This window comes from Theropithecus gelada, chromosome 7a, assembly GCF_003255815.1.
Source record: "Theropithecus gelada isolate Dixy chromosome 7a, Tgel_1.0, whole genome shotgun sequence".
Taxonomy (NCBI): domain Eukaryota; kingdom Metazoa; phylum Chordata; class Mammalia; order Primates; family Cercopithecidae; genus Theropithecus; species Theropithecus gelada.
The window spans coordinates 29,770,180-29,786,624 of record NC_037674.1 but is presented as its reverse complement, the minus strand read 5'-3'; the positions used below and the strand labels follow the sequence as shown (position 1 = coordinate 29,786,624).

General features: G+C 36.4%; 1 protein-coding gene across 2 annotated transcripts in view; it reads right to left on the bottom strand.

Annotated features, from left to right (window-relative positions):
* UNC13C (unc-13 homolog C) overlaps positions 1–16,445 on the bottom strand; it is a 690,142-nt gene that overhangs the window by 151,557 nt on the left and 522,140 nt on the right. For both annotated transcript variants that reach the window (XM_025390112.1, XM_025390110.1), the window contains exon 19: positions 2,328–2,454. In XM_025390112.1, coding sequence (XP_025245897.1) covers positions 2,328–2,454 — 127 coding nt within the window. The remainder of the gene's footprint in view (positions 1–2,327; positions 2,455–16,445) is intronic.

The window sequence follows — 16,445 nt, the reverse complement described above, 5'->3', positions numbered from 1 at the left end:
TCCCTATCAATGATACTACGAACAATTTAGGCATACAGACCTCATGCTTAACTCTTTCCTCTTTCTTGTTTTTTTTTTTTTTTTTTTTTTTTAATTTTTTTTTCATTTCAATAGGTTTTGAGGGGAACACGTGGTGTTTGGTTACATGAATAAGTTCTTTAGTGGTTATTTCTGAGATTTTGATGCACCCATCATCTCAGCAGTGTTTGCTATACCCAATGTGTAGTCTTTTATCCCTCAGCCCCCTCCTGCCCTTTCCCCTAAGTCCTCAAAGTCCATTGTATTATTATTATGCCTTTGCTTCCTCATAGCTCAGCTCCCACTTACAAGTGAAAACATATAATGTTTGGTTTTCCATTCCTGAGTTACTTCACTTAAAATAATGGTCTCCAATTCCATTCAGGTTGCTGTAAATGTCATTATTTCATTCCTTTTTATGGCTGAGTAGTATTCCATGGTGTGTATATATATACACACACACAGACACCACTATTTCTTTATCCACTTGTTGATTGATGGGCATTTGGGCTGGTTCTATATTTTTGAAATTGTGAATTGTGCTGTTATAAACATGCACGTGCAGAGATCTTTTTTGGTATATGACTTCTTTTCCTCTGGGTAGATACCCAGAAGTGGGATTGATGGACTAAATGGTAGATCTACCTTTAGCTCTTTAAGGAATCTTCACCTTTCCTCTTTTTTTTAACCCCATATTTTTTTAATTGACAAATTCTGTAAATTCTGTCTTCAAAATTTCTCTTCCATGTCTTTACCCTTTGCATATGTACTGCAATCACTCTACATTATCAGTTTATTTAACGTGAAGACTATAATTTTTACTGTATTTAAGTATGTTTTATTTGACAAAATAAGTTGTATGTATTTACTGAGTATAACACGTTGTTTTGAAATACATATACATTGTGGAATGGCTAAATTGAAATAATGGACAAACGCATTTCTTCACATATCATTTTTATGGTGAGAACATGTAAAATATGTTCTCTTAGCAACTTTTCAGAATACGATACACTAATTATAGTCACCATGTTGTATAATAGATCTCTTGAACTCATTCCTCCTACTTAACTAAAATGTTGTATCTTTTGACCAAAATCTCCCCAACACCCTATACCCAATAGTATAGCATTTTTAAGTTATCCCACGGTCCCACTACTTCTTATATACTTTGTATGAGAAAAGTTGTATTAAAGGGCTGTTCTAATTTCATCTCTAAATCACTTATTACCTTCTAAATCTCTTCCCTGCCCCCCATTCTTTGTCTCTTCCATCTCCCACAATGCCTGATGAATGTGGTACAAGCTTCACAATATTTATTTATAACAATCTGGCTTAAAACTACTTTTCCTACATTATTTTTTAAAACATTACTTTGTACTAATTTTATAAAAATACAAATATGCCTCACTTCCTGTGGACGATAGCTCATATATTCTTACCTCCATAATTATGCTCATAACTTTCATTTTCATCTTAATGCTTTTTCTCCCTTTCCTTTCTGTAACCTGGTAAATTTTATAAAGTCTACATCAAATGCTATCCCATCCATGAATATTGTGTGGAGTTCCCCAAACAGAGGTAATTTCTCTCTTCTGTGAAACCCTATTGCACTTTGCTTATGCTCCTTAAATTAGCACACATTTCATTCTGCCTTGCTTTATCATGATCTTTGAGCTTATCAGAATCTCCTAGAGTATAAGTTCCTTTCAGGGTGGGGTCTTTAGTTTCTTTTCTATTGCTCTACAGCACTTGGCAAGTGCCTGGCACAGGGAAGACCTCTTCAATAGAATAAAATAGAATTCTAATACATACCAAATGCAGAATATTACATGAGTCTTTGTGTGATTATAAATGTGTTTGAAAGAGGCATATTTATGAAAAAGTTCCCTGTTAAACCACTATTTCTATTTTAGAAATACGAATTCCTAAGACAGTTAAAAGTTTGAATAAAAAGGAAAATGTGAATATATCGGTCAATATACAAGCACCATACTTCCCCCTAAAAAAATCTGTGTTCTGGTACTTTTACAGAAAATCATACATTTTATCACGTGAGCCATGTCTTATTATGTATTTTTTTGTCTTTGAGTCGAATATCCAGGTAGGGCATATTTGAAATATGCAACACAATTTAATTAAATATGGTTCCCAAAGACATGCAAATCCTGTAATGTCAACTTCGTAACAGAAATTTCTTCATTCCAATGAAGATTATGTGAAGAGATTTTAGTGCTGCACAATTCAGGTGTAATTTTACAGGACTGTGAATTAGATCTGAAGGTGTGTGTGTGAAAATCACTACTTACAAGGAGTATTCAGGAACAGCATCCTTGAAGGCGGGAAGTTCACGCACATATTCATTATAAAACCATTTAACTTTGAAATGCAAGTTCATATAATCGGTGCTCTTGCATAACCGCTGATTTTCATGTTCTATAACAGATAAAATCAAATATTTAATAAAGCTTGGTTTGCCAACAATGCTGCTATGTTCCAATCTATTTTTATTAATAGAATTTCTAAAAGGAAGAAATTAGTATATTAGATGTAAAGGTATAATGAATTGCTAAAAGCAGACCTAAAATTTTACAAAATAAAGAAATAATTATAAGTCCCACATAGAATAGGTCAAGCAGTAATGCGAAATAACTTCAATGTTCTAATCCATCTTACTAAAAAATGTGAAAAGTCTGATGTAGTTACAGAGTAATAACATACTAAAATTTCTCTATTTATCTGCAAATGTTCATATTTTCACTGCTTTTAGCTTGATGCAAAGTGACAGAGAGAATTAAAATTCTAAGCATGCATAAAACATGAGTCAGGAGCTATAATCATTGATTAATTAGTAATAGAGATATGAGGTGAGTAGATCACATTTCTGGCCTAGTTATTTACCCCCTAAAGCATTAACATAGTTGAAAAGGAGAGAAAATATCTCTAACTTATGAGGCATATGATTTCTTCTTCATTCTGTAGGTTTACTTAAAATTATCTTACACCCTTTGGCTTTTCTGATACATTTTTAGCAGGATTTCCTATTATGTGGCATTTTTTTCTCTCTTGCTCAAAAAATATAGCTTAACACAGTTGTTAAGCTATTGTGACCTGGACATACAGTGCTGGGGAATACAGACAAATAATGTTACTGAGCATGTTTATGCTATTTTTCCCTCCTTAATAATATTTGGCCAATTTTCGCTACAACTATAAACACAATGAAACCCAAAATATACCTAGCTATATCCAGGTTGAATGTGCCCTCTGAGAAATTGTGCTTGAGGTCTGTGAGTCTCCTAAGGACTTTGATTTATAGCAGAAACATCCTACACTTTACATTCTAAGCTAAATTCTTAAAACACTATCTGAAGCAATTAGATTGTTATAAACAAATTAAAGGCATCCCTGCTTTTCAAAACCTGATATGAGGGACTGAAATCCCAATAGTGAACGTAAGAGAGAATTCAACCCCAGGTCAACATTTTCAAATTATCTGAACAAGGATTAATTCAAGACAAGTTGTAGAGCAGAGAGAGAGAGAGAGAGAGAGAGAGAGAGAAGGAGAGAGGGAGACAGGTAGGGAGGGAGGGAGGGGAACATAAAGACATGTACTCACATAGAAACAAGAGTAATAAACTAATACTTCTAGGCCAAACTCCTAAACAAAATCTTAGTCAAGATGATATTTTGCTTTAGCTCCCTCCAAATTCATTTCACTCTTTTCACCATTCAGTATAAGCTCTCCCCTAACCTCTCTCTTCAGATGTCTAGTATCCCTGTGCTCTTTAAGAGAAAACATTTACTTGATAAACTCAGGTACAAATTTAACACAACACTACCATGAAACCCAGACCAATGGAGACATTTTCTTTGGGACTGATGAATTTAGAAGGTTCAACTTATCATAAATATAGACTCATCATTAAATAGCTCTTGGGCTCCTCTATCACTTGGGATCTTACACTTGGCGCTGGCACAGAACAAGCCAGAATACTAAGCATTTACTCTTGTGAGTAACACCACCTGCTCTTATGATTAATGTCCTCTAAGACCCAGAGAAACATTTTGGACCATTTTGCCTCCTGTGTCCTAGAAACAAAAAGTGACAGTGTCCAAATGCTACCAAGGTTTGCAGGTTGTACCACTGCTGACAACAGGAAGATACTGCTTTAGAGTGTGGGGAGAAATTTGTGCTCTGGAAGCACTTAGGTAAGAGAAGGGGCAAACTAATTAATTTGCCAAATTCTTCCTTTGGATAGCAGAAATGCAGTAGATTATTGCATAGTCAAGCATCATTAACAAGCACCCATTGCTTACTTTCCTTTGGTTCCACTGTATGCATCTGAAGATCATCATAAATCTCTGCAGTACCATTAATTTAAAAAAGTGCACATAATGGTTGAGAACTATGTTAAATATTAAATAATTCATATGATGTTTAAATTTGTGTATGTAAATTTCTATATTAATATACATGAAGCCTGATACTTCTTTGCCAACTAGATGGCCATTTAATGTTAAAATTGTCAATAGTTTTATTTTATTTTTAAAATCTAGATACATGAGGCTTAACTAAATTTTAACTGTATTCAAATGATTTACCATAGAAGTTTATATCTAATATTTATAATTTGTATTTTGTTTTCATTTAAATAAATATTTTGAGTACTTTAGAAAAAACTTTCTGAAAACTATAAACTGTATCTGCGAACACAGATAGAAATCATTTTGTTTTAATTTTTGTATTTGAAAGTTTAAATTGAACCTTTGTATAAATTGTAGACTTAAACGTATATTTTGAATACAGCAACCTTTTATTTTTTAATCCTTTAAATATTAACAAGGTATGTAAACTATGATTTGGTAGAAAAAGAAAATACATAGGTAGAATTTAGAAAAAGTAAAGGCTGAAAAGAAAAAAGAGAGAAAACATTTCAAAGTGAAGGTGTGCTTTAATTTTAAAAAGAGAAAATAGTGAAAACAAGCAGATATCATGTGACTTAGGAAAGGTATTGTTTGGCACCACATTAAGCCAAATGTAAAATATCTGAAAATTTTTATTGTAAGAACAAATTAGTGATTTTGCTAAAATAAAGGTGAGAAAGTATATTTTCTGAAAAAATATACTGATTTATGCATACATTTACGTAAAAACAAAAATATTACCAATCTAAGCATAACACTCAAATATGCATATTGATAATTACATTTTAACTTTTGCATTTTTCCAGCTTTTAGCATCTTAAAATATAACTGCTATTACATACAATTTTTATCATGTTGATATGAAGGGTTTTCTTTTAGGTAGGAAGTTAGGATATGTTTTATTTAACAGTTTATTAGTTAGATTTATAAAATATAACTATTTAGGTCTATGGTATGTGGACCTTCATCGATGCTCTTGTGTCTGCAAATGTTAGGAAGGAGCCTGAATTAATGTGTCATTTTTTCCAAGAGTATTTGCACATGAACAGATGCTAAAGAAAAAGGCAACTCAGTTTCATTAACTACCAAAAAATGTTTATTGGGTGTGTATCTTGCCCTAGGTTGCATGTGAGGCATTGGAAATACAAATATGGACACATTGATCTGAAGTGGATGGAGCGTAGGGAGGAAACGGTGATATGTTAACTTTCAATTCAATACAATATGGCAAGTACCATGATTTTCGAGAGGTACAGGATGTTGTGGTCTCTTGGAGGAGATGAATTTAGCTCTCTGCTTTGTGCTTTAAGTGAACAAGTTAATAATGAAATGATCTGCTGATAGTGGTATTTAGTGGGAGAGAGGAATTTATGTCAAAAGAAACATTACATAAAACAAGACATTTTTCCTTCCTTAAATGGGATACTATTTAAGACGTGTGCATGTCTGTGAAATTATGTAACTATGTTTCCAATGAAAACCCTGAGCTTTTTCGTTTCTCTCTACTCATGTTTTTAAATATTTTGGCGGTAAGTTTGAGTGAATATTGAATTTATGCCGTGCCATTAAAAAAAAAAAAAAAGTTTCCCAATCCCTGTCCCTTGCAATGCAGTAGGCTCTATACTTTGGAAAGCAGGTAAAAGCCAGCAGTAGGCCACATTCTGGTCAGTTTTTCAGACAAGACCTTCAGTTTATTTGCTTAACCCATCTGTACTTCAATTCTCCATAACCATAGAAGTTGTTTCTTCCTCCTTATTTGACTGCTCTGCTCAGAACTTACAGATCTCCTCCAATTCATCCTTCTGGACTCTGCAAACTCCCTACATTCCTACAGTCTCTTCATTCCTGTTGTTCCCGCAAAAGAAACACTTCTGTCTACTTTATTGCAGCCACACATAGGCAGACCACTTCTTCACTTCACAAGTCTCCCTGTTGAGGATGGATATGGGAAAGGAGATAGGAAAGATACCGTAATCTTTCTAAAGAATTAAAACTGGTTTTATTCTTATCTAGAGACTACTCATTCTAGTTCCTAAGAGTGTACCTGCTATCATACTCTAAGTATCAGGGTCTTACCAGCCTCTTTGCTGGGAAAATATATTAGAAAAATTACTAATCATTTCCTCCTTACAAAGTTGCTTCTAAACCCATGGGAATTAATCTTTATCCATTTATGCTGTTTCTCTCATGCACCATCAGCTGATATTTATTGTTCTCTGTGGACAGAAACAGGGGAGATCAGTATCTGTTTGCCTATTCTGCCAGTTCAACAAAAGAGTAATTGGGTTCTTTCATGCATTATGCACTTCAACTGATGTAATAAAAGGTTTTCAATATATTGAGTTAATTGGTGATACAGGTTAATCTCGAGGACAGTACAAACAAAAATGAAAAGAAATGATATGATTCTATATAATGAGATCTACCTGTGATGTTTGCCCCAAGTGGCAAATACTAAATATAAGATTTTGTTTGTTTGTTTGTTTGCAGTGACTTGTAATACAGAAATCATCAAGAACCCCAGTATTTGTGGCAGGTTTAACTAACTGGTTATCAGACTATGTCCTTTTCCTCTCAGGCACACAACCAGACTACATTTTCTAGATTTCCTTGCTGTATGATTGAATCTGGGGCTCTGCTACATCACAACAAGATTTTCCAAGCTTAAGATCCACTTATTAATCACCCTCCATAGTGCTCTGCTTTCTAATTTCCTTCCTCTTTCTTCTTGTATACATACATGTAGATGTATATATACCCATATACATTGAGGCTGTCTCCTTGCCTTGTTGGAACTGTATCAGTGTAACTCTAGCTGACTCCACTGTGAATTGATGCACCACTGCACAGAAAACCAGTTAATCAAATTTGTTAAGTTCATGTCGAGATAAAAGTATATAGGCTTTGAATGGGGAGTAATCATAGAAGTCAACTACATAGGCTTTGTGGATAGTCTAATAAATATTTTACCTTCCTGTCATCCTTGTTTCATATTTGTGGTCTCTCAGTTACATTCTGGGTAGTTAATGACTCTTAAATGGTTCTATAAAAAGTGAGCTGTTGTTGTTCCAAAATCCAAGTGCCTGTTTTTCTTATGTGTTCATACATTCCTTCCATAATGGGTACTCACATATCATACAAGAGATATTTAAAATAAACTACAATTATATCCTAACTAATGCCTACCAAATAATCAATGTAAGATATCGTCATATCAAATTCAAAAATATACTTCAAATTACCTTAATTTCTACTCGAATTATCTTCTGCTTAGTGGTAGACTGCGTTGACAAAATGGCATCAATCTCATATGATGTGAATGACTCTCAGAATTTATTTAGCCATCAATCCTCCTACATTTTTAATTTTGGCAACAAAGATTTCACTAGCTCATTACATTTACAAAATAAAACATTTAATTAGTTTTCCAAGCTGCAGTATAATTTTGTACAAAATTTAATCTTTGAATTTCAATGAGAAATATGAATATTTTACTACCAGAATAAAAATGGTTCATTAAAACTGTACAAGGAAAAAGCTTGGCAATTTGGAAGAATATGACTATTTTTCTTTAAATGGTGCTTACCAGCACTCACTTGAAAATAATATATTTTCTTCAGAAAGTGTTTATTCATGGGTTTTATTCTGTGTAATGCAGAAATGTACAATTATGTTTTGGTTTACACAGTAGGAATGGTATATTCTTGACCCATTCTCATGCCAAAGGAAAATTTGCTGCTATCATCAGAGTGTCGTTTTTCAGTCCTTACTTTGTGACATCATTTTATTGCATAAACACTGCTTTACCCTATAGTGTGTAACATATAATTTCATTAAGACTATTTTAATCATCCCTCCCCATGCCTGCTCTAGCTCTAATAGGTGGTAATATAAACGGTCTGGAAACAACATGAAATAAAAAACCTGTATGCATGATGTTTTACTAGCTATTGTGTGCTCATAAACAAAAAATTTTATCACCAAGAAACTTTGGTTCTAAACTATGACAGACGATTATAGATACAAAACACACATAGGCATTTCCAAGGTAATTATAACTTCATATTAAAAATATTTAGATAGGATCATGGGTTCTGTTTTATATGCTAAGAATGGTAAGCCATGTAATTAGAAGTTAAAAAAATAAGGTAGGATGAGTTACCATTTTCTATTTTAGAGAAGGTTTATAAAGATCTTATAATGTTGGGAGATCTTTGGAGGCAAGAAATCATCAAAATCCTGGCTGCCAAAAGTAAGCTACAGTGTTAACAAGGTTAAAGGTTAGAGTAATAAAAATGAAAAAAATAAATGACTATACATAATATGTCAGAAAAGATCATCTAGACCAATGTGAATTCTCTAGAGAGGAAAATAGGCAAAACGGAAAGATTAGTCACAATTGTAAATTATGGTAATCAAATTTCTTTTCTCTCTCTCTTTTTTTTTTCAAAAAAAATGGAGTCTTGCTCTGTTGTCCAGGCTGGAGTACAGCGGCACAATCTCAGCTCACGGAAACTTCCACCTCCTGAGTTCAAGCAATTATCCTACCTCAGCCTACCAAGTAATTGAGATTACAGGTGAGTGTCACCACACCCGGCTAACTTTTGTATTTCTAGTAGAGATGGTGTTTCATCATGTTGGCCAGACTGGTCCCAAACTCCTGACCTCAAGTAATCCACCCGCCTTAGCCTCTCAAAGTGCTGGGATTACAAGTGTGAGCCACTGTGCCCGGTCATTATGATAATAAACTTTCTTAAGAATCAATGACTTTGGAGGAAAAAATATAGTCAATTTTTGTAGGGTAAGAAAAAAGATATAGAAGTTTCTTTCATGACACATTTCTGATATCAAATCTTAGCAAAATACCAGGAAAAAAGCAAAGAAAATTAATGGAATATTGCCTTACTTTATGACCACTGAAACTCATGCCAGAGGAAGTTTTATTCTTGAGAGAAGTAGCAGTTGGTAGTTTTGCTCATAGTTACAAACAATTCCTCAGCGGAAACCCGGAATGAATCCAGGATCCCTGGGTTCGTTAAACCAGGAGTGATGTGAGGTTGGATATACCTCACAGATACACTCTCTGATTGATCTACTTAGAATTCTGGCCTAGATCTATGAGGTATGCTCTGGTTGAACATTCCTCGTAGATATACTCTCTGATTGACCTACTTGAATTCTGGCTTATATCTAGTTCTGGTCTGGATCTAAAGCCATGCTGGTATGTTTACAGGAAGAGTCGCTCCATGATACGACTTGGAAGAATGCTGCATGACTTGTCCAAGCCATAGACCTGAAAAATTAGGAAGCAGTATAAAGGTAGATCCACATAATCTGATGTTGGAAATAGAGATGGATAGTTATAAAGAAAAAGAATGGGCTGGAAAGGGAAAAGGTATTTTTTAAAAAAGAGACAGCCAGCAGGCTGGATCCTGATAAAAGATAGGCATCCAAAGAAGCTCTTGGCATTAATTGACAAATCATTGACCAAGTGTATTAAAAAAAAAATAAATTTCACTTACTTTGCATATTGACCCATAATCCTAGAAATAAGTATAGTACAAAGTATATCTGTGAGAATTAGAACTGAGGACTAAAATGTGGATTTCATTCTTTTATACAACATATATTTATTGACTATTCTACTATGAAGCAGGTACTATTTTCATTTTTCTTTTCTTTCTTTCTTTCTTTCTTTCTTTCTTTCTTTCTTTCTTTCTTTCTTTCTTTCTTTCTTTCTCTTTTTTTTTTTTTTGACGAAGTCTCGCTCTGTTGCCTTGACTGGACGCTGGAGTGCAGTGGCATGATATTGGCTCACTGCAGCCTCTACCTCCCAGGGGTTCAAGCAATTCTCCTGCCTCCGCCTCTGGAGCAGCTAGGATTACAAGCGCCTGCCACCACGCCCAGATATTTTGTGTGTGTGTGTGTGTGTGTGTGTGTGTGTGTGTGTGTGTGTGTTTTAATAGAGACGGGGTTTCACCAGGCTGGTCTCGAACTCCTAACCTCAGGTGATCCGCCCACCTCAGCCTCCCAAAATGCTGGGATTACGGGCATGAGCCACCGTGCCCAGCCATCAGGTAATATTTTCTATACAGGAAATACAGCAAAGAAAAAGACACCGTGTCCCTGCCATCATGGAGCTTATAATATTGTGAGAAGTGGCAGACAATAAATGACATTCAACACAATGTGAAGTATAATGTGAGATACGTGTTCTGGAAAGAAAGGGAGGAAGTGGACCTAGAGTCCATTCTTTTGATAGGGCGCTCACGGAAGGTGGTTCATGAGATGACAAGAGAGCAGAACTGAATGAAGTCAAAAAGCAAACCACAGAGCTGTCTTCTGGAAAAGCATTCCTGGTGGAGAATACAGACAGTGAAGTGGCCCTCAAGCAAAAAAGTGTGCTTGACAAGCTCAAAGAGATGCAAGGAGGCCAGTGTGACTGAAGCAAAGTGAGTTCGGGGAGTGTTGAGATCTGGGTTCAGAGAGAAGACCGGACTAGGTCACATAGGATCTTGTAACCCATGACTGAGACATTTTCCTCTAAGAGTTATGGAATAAAACTGCATGATTTTGGTCTGATTTACATTTGTAAAACATAACTTCGGTTGCTATCTGGTGAATAGATGACAGGGATGAGAAAGTGGAGGCAGAAGGATATGCAGAAGGCTACTGCAGTAGAACAAGCGACTTGGACACTTGGGTGGTGGCAGTGATGACTGTGGTAGAAGTGGTGAGGCATGAAGTCTAATCTTGGTTCTGTGTCTTTCCACTACATAGCCTTACCTCTCACTTCTTTCCTTCCTAAATAACCTGAGACTAAAAATGGTAACTTATTGAAATTTTGTATCCCTGCACAACCTTGTTGCTTAGAACCATAAATGGACGAATAGTTGAATAGATAAACGGATAAAAGAATGTAAAGACTGCATGCAGTTTCTTTGCCATTTCCCTTTCTTCATTTTCTTCTGGATCTTACCGGGAATGGAGTGCATCATCAATCAGACTAATCAACATTGGACTTGGCCTACAACTTTCCTGGTTTATAGCTTCCAATGGGGAAAAGTCACTGCTGCATCTTACTCATTTTTTTTTTTTTCTGTATTAAAATAAAAGGCCCTGAATGTGTCAGTAAATTTTGTTGCTAAGAATTGTTGATAAAACAAAAACAATTTCATTCATAATAGTTCAAAATAACTACTCATAAATAATCGGTTTCAAGTATGTCTCAGAATCTTATAACTTTGATTACAAAATCAATACTTATGGTTTTTTATTAAAAGACTCAAATCTTTGTGGATTTTACCTCTTGAAATTTATGGTACATTTTCTCATTACTTATTGAAATGTAACCTGTAATTGAGATCTTTTTGTGGGGGGGGGGAGGAAATTGATTTCTATCAATTATTTACAGCATACAAAAACAAACAGTAGGAATTTCTCTTTTTGGTAGATTTCAACTAAGCTATTTTTTCCTTAGTTTTTCTGAGTTTGCCTTCACCTCCTTATTATTTACCAAGGAGATGGGCCCAACCGATAGGTCATGAAGATAAAGTGAAAATATGTTCACTTAGTTTGTATTTTGACAGGAATTAAAACATCCTAAATATTTGATTAATTTAAAATTTATTATTGGTGGGAATAGTTATTTGCTTACTTTATTGATAATATATTTCTTTAGTAAGTCTAAGTTTTCTTTCTCTGTATGCCTATTTCAGTTCTGACATGTTCAATTTCAGCTCATGGTTTTAAAATAACATCTGGATAGGAGTTCCTCATGTATCATGTCTTAGTTTTACACTGAAAACGCGTAAGTGGACACAGAAAATCATGAATACTTACACACTCACTAAAAAGTAAAACAGATCAATAACCATGGCTAGAACCTAGGGAAAATTTTCAAAACAACTGGATCTATAAAACTGCAATACAATGACCCACTCAGACGTGTTTGAGCACCTATGAGCATGTCTCACATTACAATCCTGACTCTTGCTGTTCATTTCTTCCTCACTTCCAGTTGCTTGCCAAGTATGAATAAGAAAACTGTGTAGCTAATCATCAGCTAACTAGATGCCGTCTTTTTGTTTTGTTTTGTTTTGTTTTTCAGGGAAGCCAGAGTTCTGATTCATAATCCTTCCCAACCCTGCAACAAATAATTCAATGTATGAAAGGTATGGAAGACCACTTCCAGAAGATAACTAGCCAGGAAGTGTGTGAGCGTGCATGTGTGTGTGTATGTACTGTGTGTGTGTATCTGTGTGTATGTTCTGTGAATATGTGTGTTTCTGTTGGTAAAAGGTATGGAAAAAGGTGAAAGGGAGACAAAGAAATGCCAGTGGCATTTTGCATTGTAGGGAGAGTGTTCCTCACAATTAAAATAACCTTAACATCCTATGCAATGGCAAAGACAGAAAATAAATAATGTGAAGAAAACAGGGCCAGGTGTGGTGGCTCACGCCGTAATCCCAGCACTTTGGGAGGCTGAGGTAGACAGGGTGAAATCCTGTGTCTACTAAAAATGCAAAAATTAGCTGGGCATGGTGGTGTGCACCTGTAATCCCAGCTACTCGGGAGGCTGAGGCAGGAGAATCGCTTGAACCTGGGAGGCGGAGGTTGCAGTGAGCTGTGATCCCACCACTGCACTCCAGCCTGGTGACAGAGTGAAATTCCGTCTCAAAAAAAAAAAATAATAAATAAAAAAAATAAAATAAAATAAAATAAAATAGGCTAATTCTCATGAAAAGAAATTAAAAACAAAGAAAAATTGCATCATCTAGATTATTTAGAGCAGGAGTTCACAAACTTTAGTCTGAGCTTGTTAAAATGCAGATTCCTGACTCCTACTCTCAGAGATTCGGTAAGTCTGGAATAAGCATTCAGGTGAATATAAGAATTCAGATGAATATAATGCAGGTGACCTGGGTGGCATATGTTGATTGACACTGTCACCAAGGTTAAGACAGATCTCTGAAAAACCAGCTGAAGAGCAGAAGACAAATTTAATTTAAAAGTGGGAAAAGTGGTAAGATGATGTCTTATTTTCTATGAAATAGGAAAACAAAGTTACAAGAAGGAAAGACACTTACAGAATAAGATTACAAATTATGACAGAGTTGCAGCCCTAGTATTCACTATACTAGAAAATTAATATTCACTGTAAAATTTAAATTGGATAATGTTAAAAACTACCTAAATGTTTAGAGTGCTTCTGACAAATAGTTACATTTTCTTAATATTCAAATGATTTTTATAAATTAATAATAATTAATAAACTAGTTCATTAAAAAGAGGATAAGAAATTCTCATTTACAATGGCCTTTAGACATGTGAAAAATGTATAACTATGCTCATATTTAAAGAAATGACAATTTAATGAGATATTTGTCAGACTGACAAAGAGTAAAATATACACTGCTTTTCTCATTAGGGAAAAATTGGTAATATATATCAAAATTTTTAATGAGCAAGAGACTTTAAGATGGGTCAACTAGAGGTACCTGGCACTTGCCTCCTCCACACAGAGGGACCTAAACACCAAGTAGGTAACCATCTGTGGAATGCAGCGTCTGGGAGAGAACAGTGGAATTCAGCAGAGAAGAGACAGAGAACCTCTGAGCGAGGAAGGAGAGAGAAGTGAAGTAGCTGGCCCCTCAGGATCAGCTCAGAGCCAGAAGGAACTTCCCATTGTGGGAAAAAGGTGAACAAAAGATCCCCAGTGGTTTAAATTCCCACTGCCCGCTCCTACAGTCCTAACACAGGAGAACCCTTTGGCTCTCACAGGCCCTAAGACTGGAATAGGAGCTGCTGCGAGTTCACTTTATGGGATTAATTCAAAGGAGTTCACGCTGGGTCCTGTAACCCCTCCAAGACCCAAACAGCAGCAATATTGTGCTATATTTAGAGCCCAGCCCTCACTAGATTACACTGTGCCCTGAGAGCTAAAAGCTCCTCCATCTCCATCACTGAAGCTCTGCTGACATCCCCCTATGTCCTTCCCGAGGAGGACTGCAGTATCATGACACTAGCTGGACCCAGCAGTGCAGCTGAGTTTCCACTACTCTAGCCCATGCAGTGCCTTACACCCCAGGGAACATGTGGTACAGCACACCAGAGAGGCTGCCACAAGAAAAACTGAGCCCAAGTGTACATTCCCCAGGGCTTGAGAGCCACCTGCCTAGGGCCACTGCCATGGAGAGCAACCCTGCCCCCAGCAGGAGCAATACTGCCACTCACCTGCAAGTGCCTTCAAGGGCCTTGGTTATCGGCCTGTCCACACGCCATCCTGGGACCTGAAGACAGACTTGTCCTGCATATCACCACCGCTGCCGATACCCACACAGGTCAACTGGAGGCCTGGGGATTGGTCCATCCTGCCTGCCATTGCTGACATCCCCATGTACCATCGGGGACAGGACAGGGCTGCTCTACCCACCACAGATGCAGCAACTCTTCATGTCCTCTGGATTCTAAGGATTGATGTGTCCTGCTTGCCACCACTGGTGCTTGCACACACCATGCAGGGACCCAAAGACAAGCCCATCCCTGCCCCATAAACCACCCAAAACCTAAGCAGCTGCAGCATTGTGCTATTTTGAGAGCCCAGCCTCACCAGACTATATTGTGTGCTGAAAGCCACTGCTGCTGCAACCAGTATCTGCATGTATCATCCTGGACCCTGGGGACTGATCCACCCCACCTGTCCACTGCAGGTATACACACACACACACCTTCTAAGACCCTGATCAACTCATCCTGACCCCCACTACTGTAGCATGTGCATGTCATCCAGGAGCATCCAGGAGCATTAGGAAAGGCCAATTCCTTTCTTACAGTCTGCACCCAAATGTGTTTCTCAGGGGCCAGGGGCCCAGTCCTGCACTGCCACTACTGGCTCCAGCACACACCATTCATGGGCCTGAGGGTTGACCCACCACCACTACTGCCACTGCCAATGTTATGCATACTGACGCCACCACCACTGGCACCTGAGGACCAGCATGCCTAGCATCCCATCCCCAGCAATGCATTGCCATAGCCTCCACTAATAACTGCAGCTTAAACCACAGAGGAACTCCAATACATTAATGACACTGATTACAGCCAATGGAATGATACAGAGAACACACTACTGCGCCCTGCCAGAAACAAAGCCAAAGCATCCTACCCAACCAATACTATAGTTACATAGGTTTTGCGAGCCAAGCCCTCATGAGAATACATTGTACCCTGAGACCCTAAAGCTGCTGCATCTACAGATCCCTGAAGCCCTGCTGACATCCCTCTCTGCTGCTAATCTGATTTCCTTACATGTGACTATAGGAAAAAGCCTTTCCACATGAAAGCTAATTCACAAAATCAGAAAAAGTGACTGTTACATCAGATGTGCAAATAGTAAATGCAAGAACCCAAGAAATAAGAGAAAGCAAGAAAATATGACACCTGCAAAGCAACACAATAATTCTCTAGTAACAGATTTCATAGAAAAGGAAATATATGAAATACTTATAATTTAATTAAAAATGGTAGTATTAAAGAAACACAGCACAAGAGAACACAGATAACAATACGAATGAATTAGAAAAACAATTCATAATCTGAATAGGAAATTCAACAAAGAGATAAATATCATTATAAAGAAAAAATGATGGAACTAAATATTTAATGAATGAAAAAACAATTGAGAACTTCAACAATAGATAAGGTCAAGCAGAACGAATAACTTATCAACCTGAAGACAGGTCTTTTGAGATAACCCAGTCACACAAAATTTAAAAAAAAAGAAAAAAGAGTAAAAAAATTAACAAAGCCTATGTAACACATGAAATATTATAAAGTGACAAAACATTGTCCCAGAGGGTGAGGAGAAAGCCAATGGAATAAAAAAATTATATTTTTAAATATAATAGCTTAAATAATAAAGAAATAATAAAGACCACAGCAGAGCTAAATGAAGACTTCTCAAGGCTTACAATAAATGTGGACATTCAAATACAGGA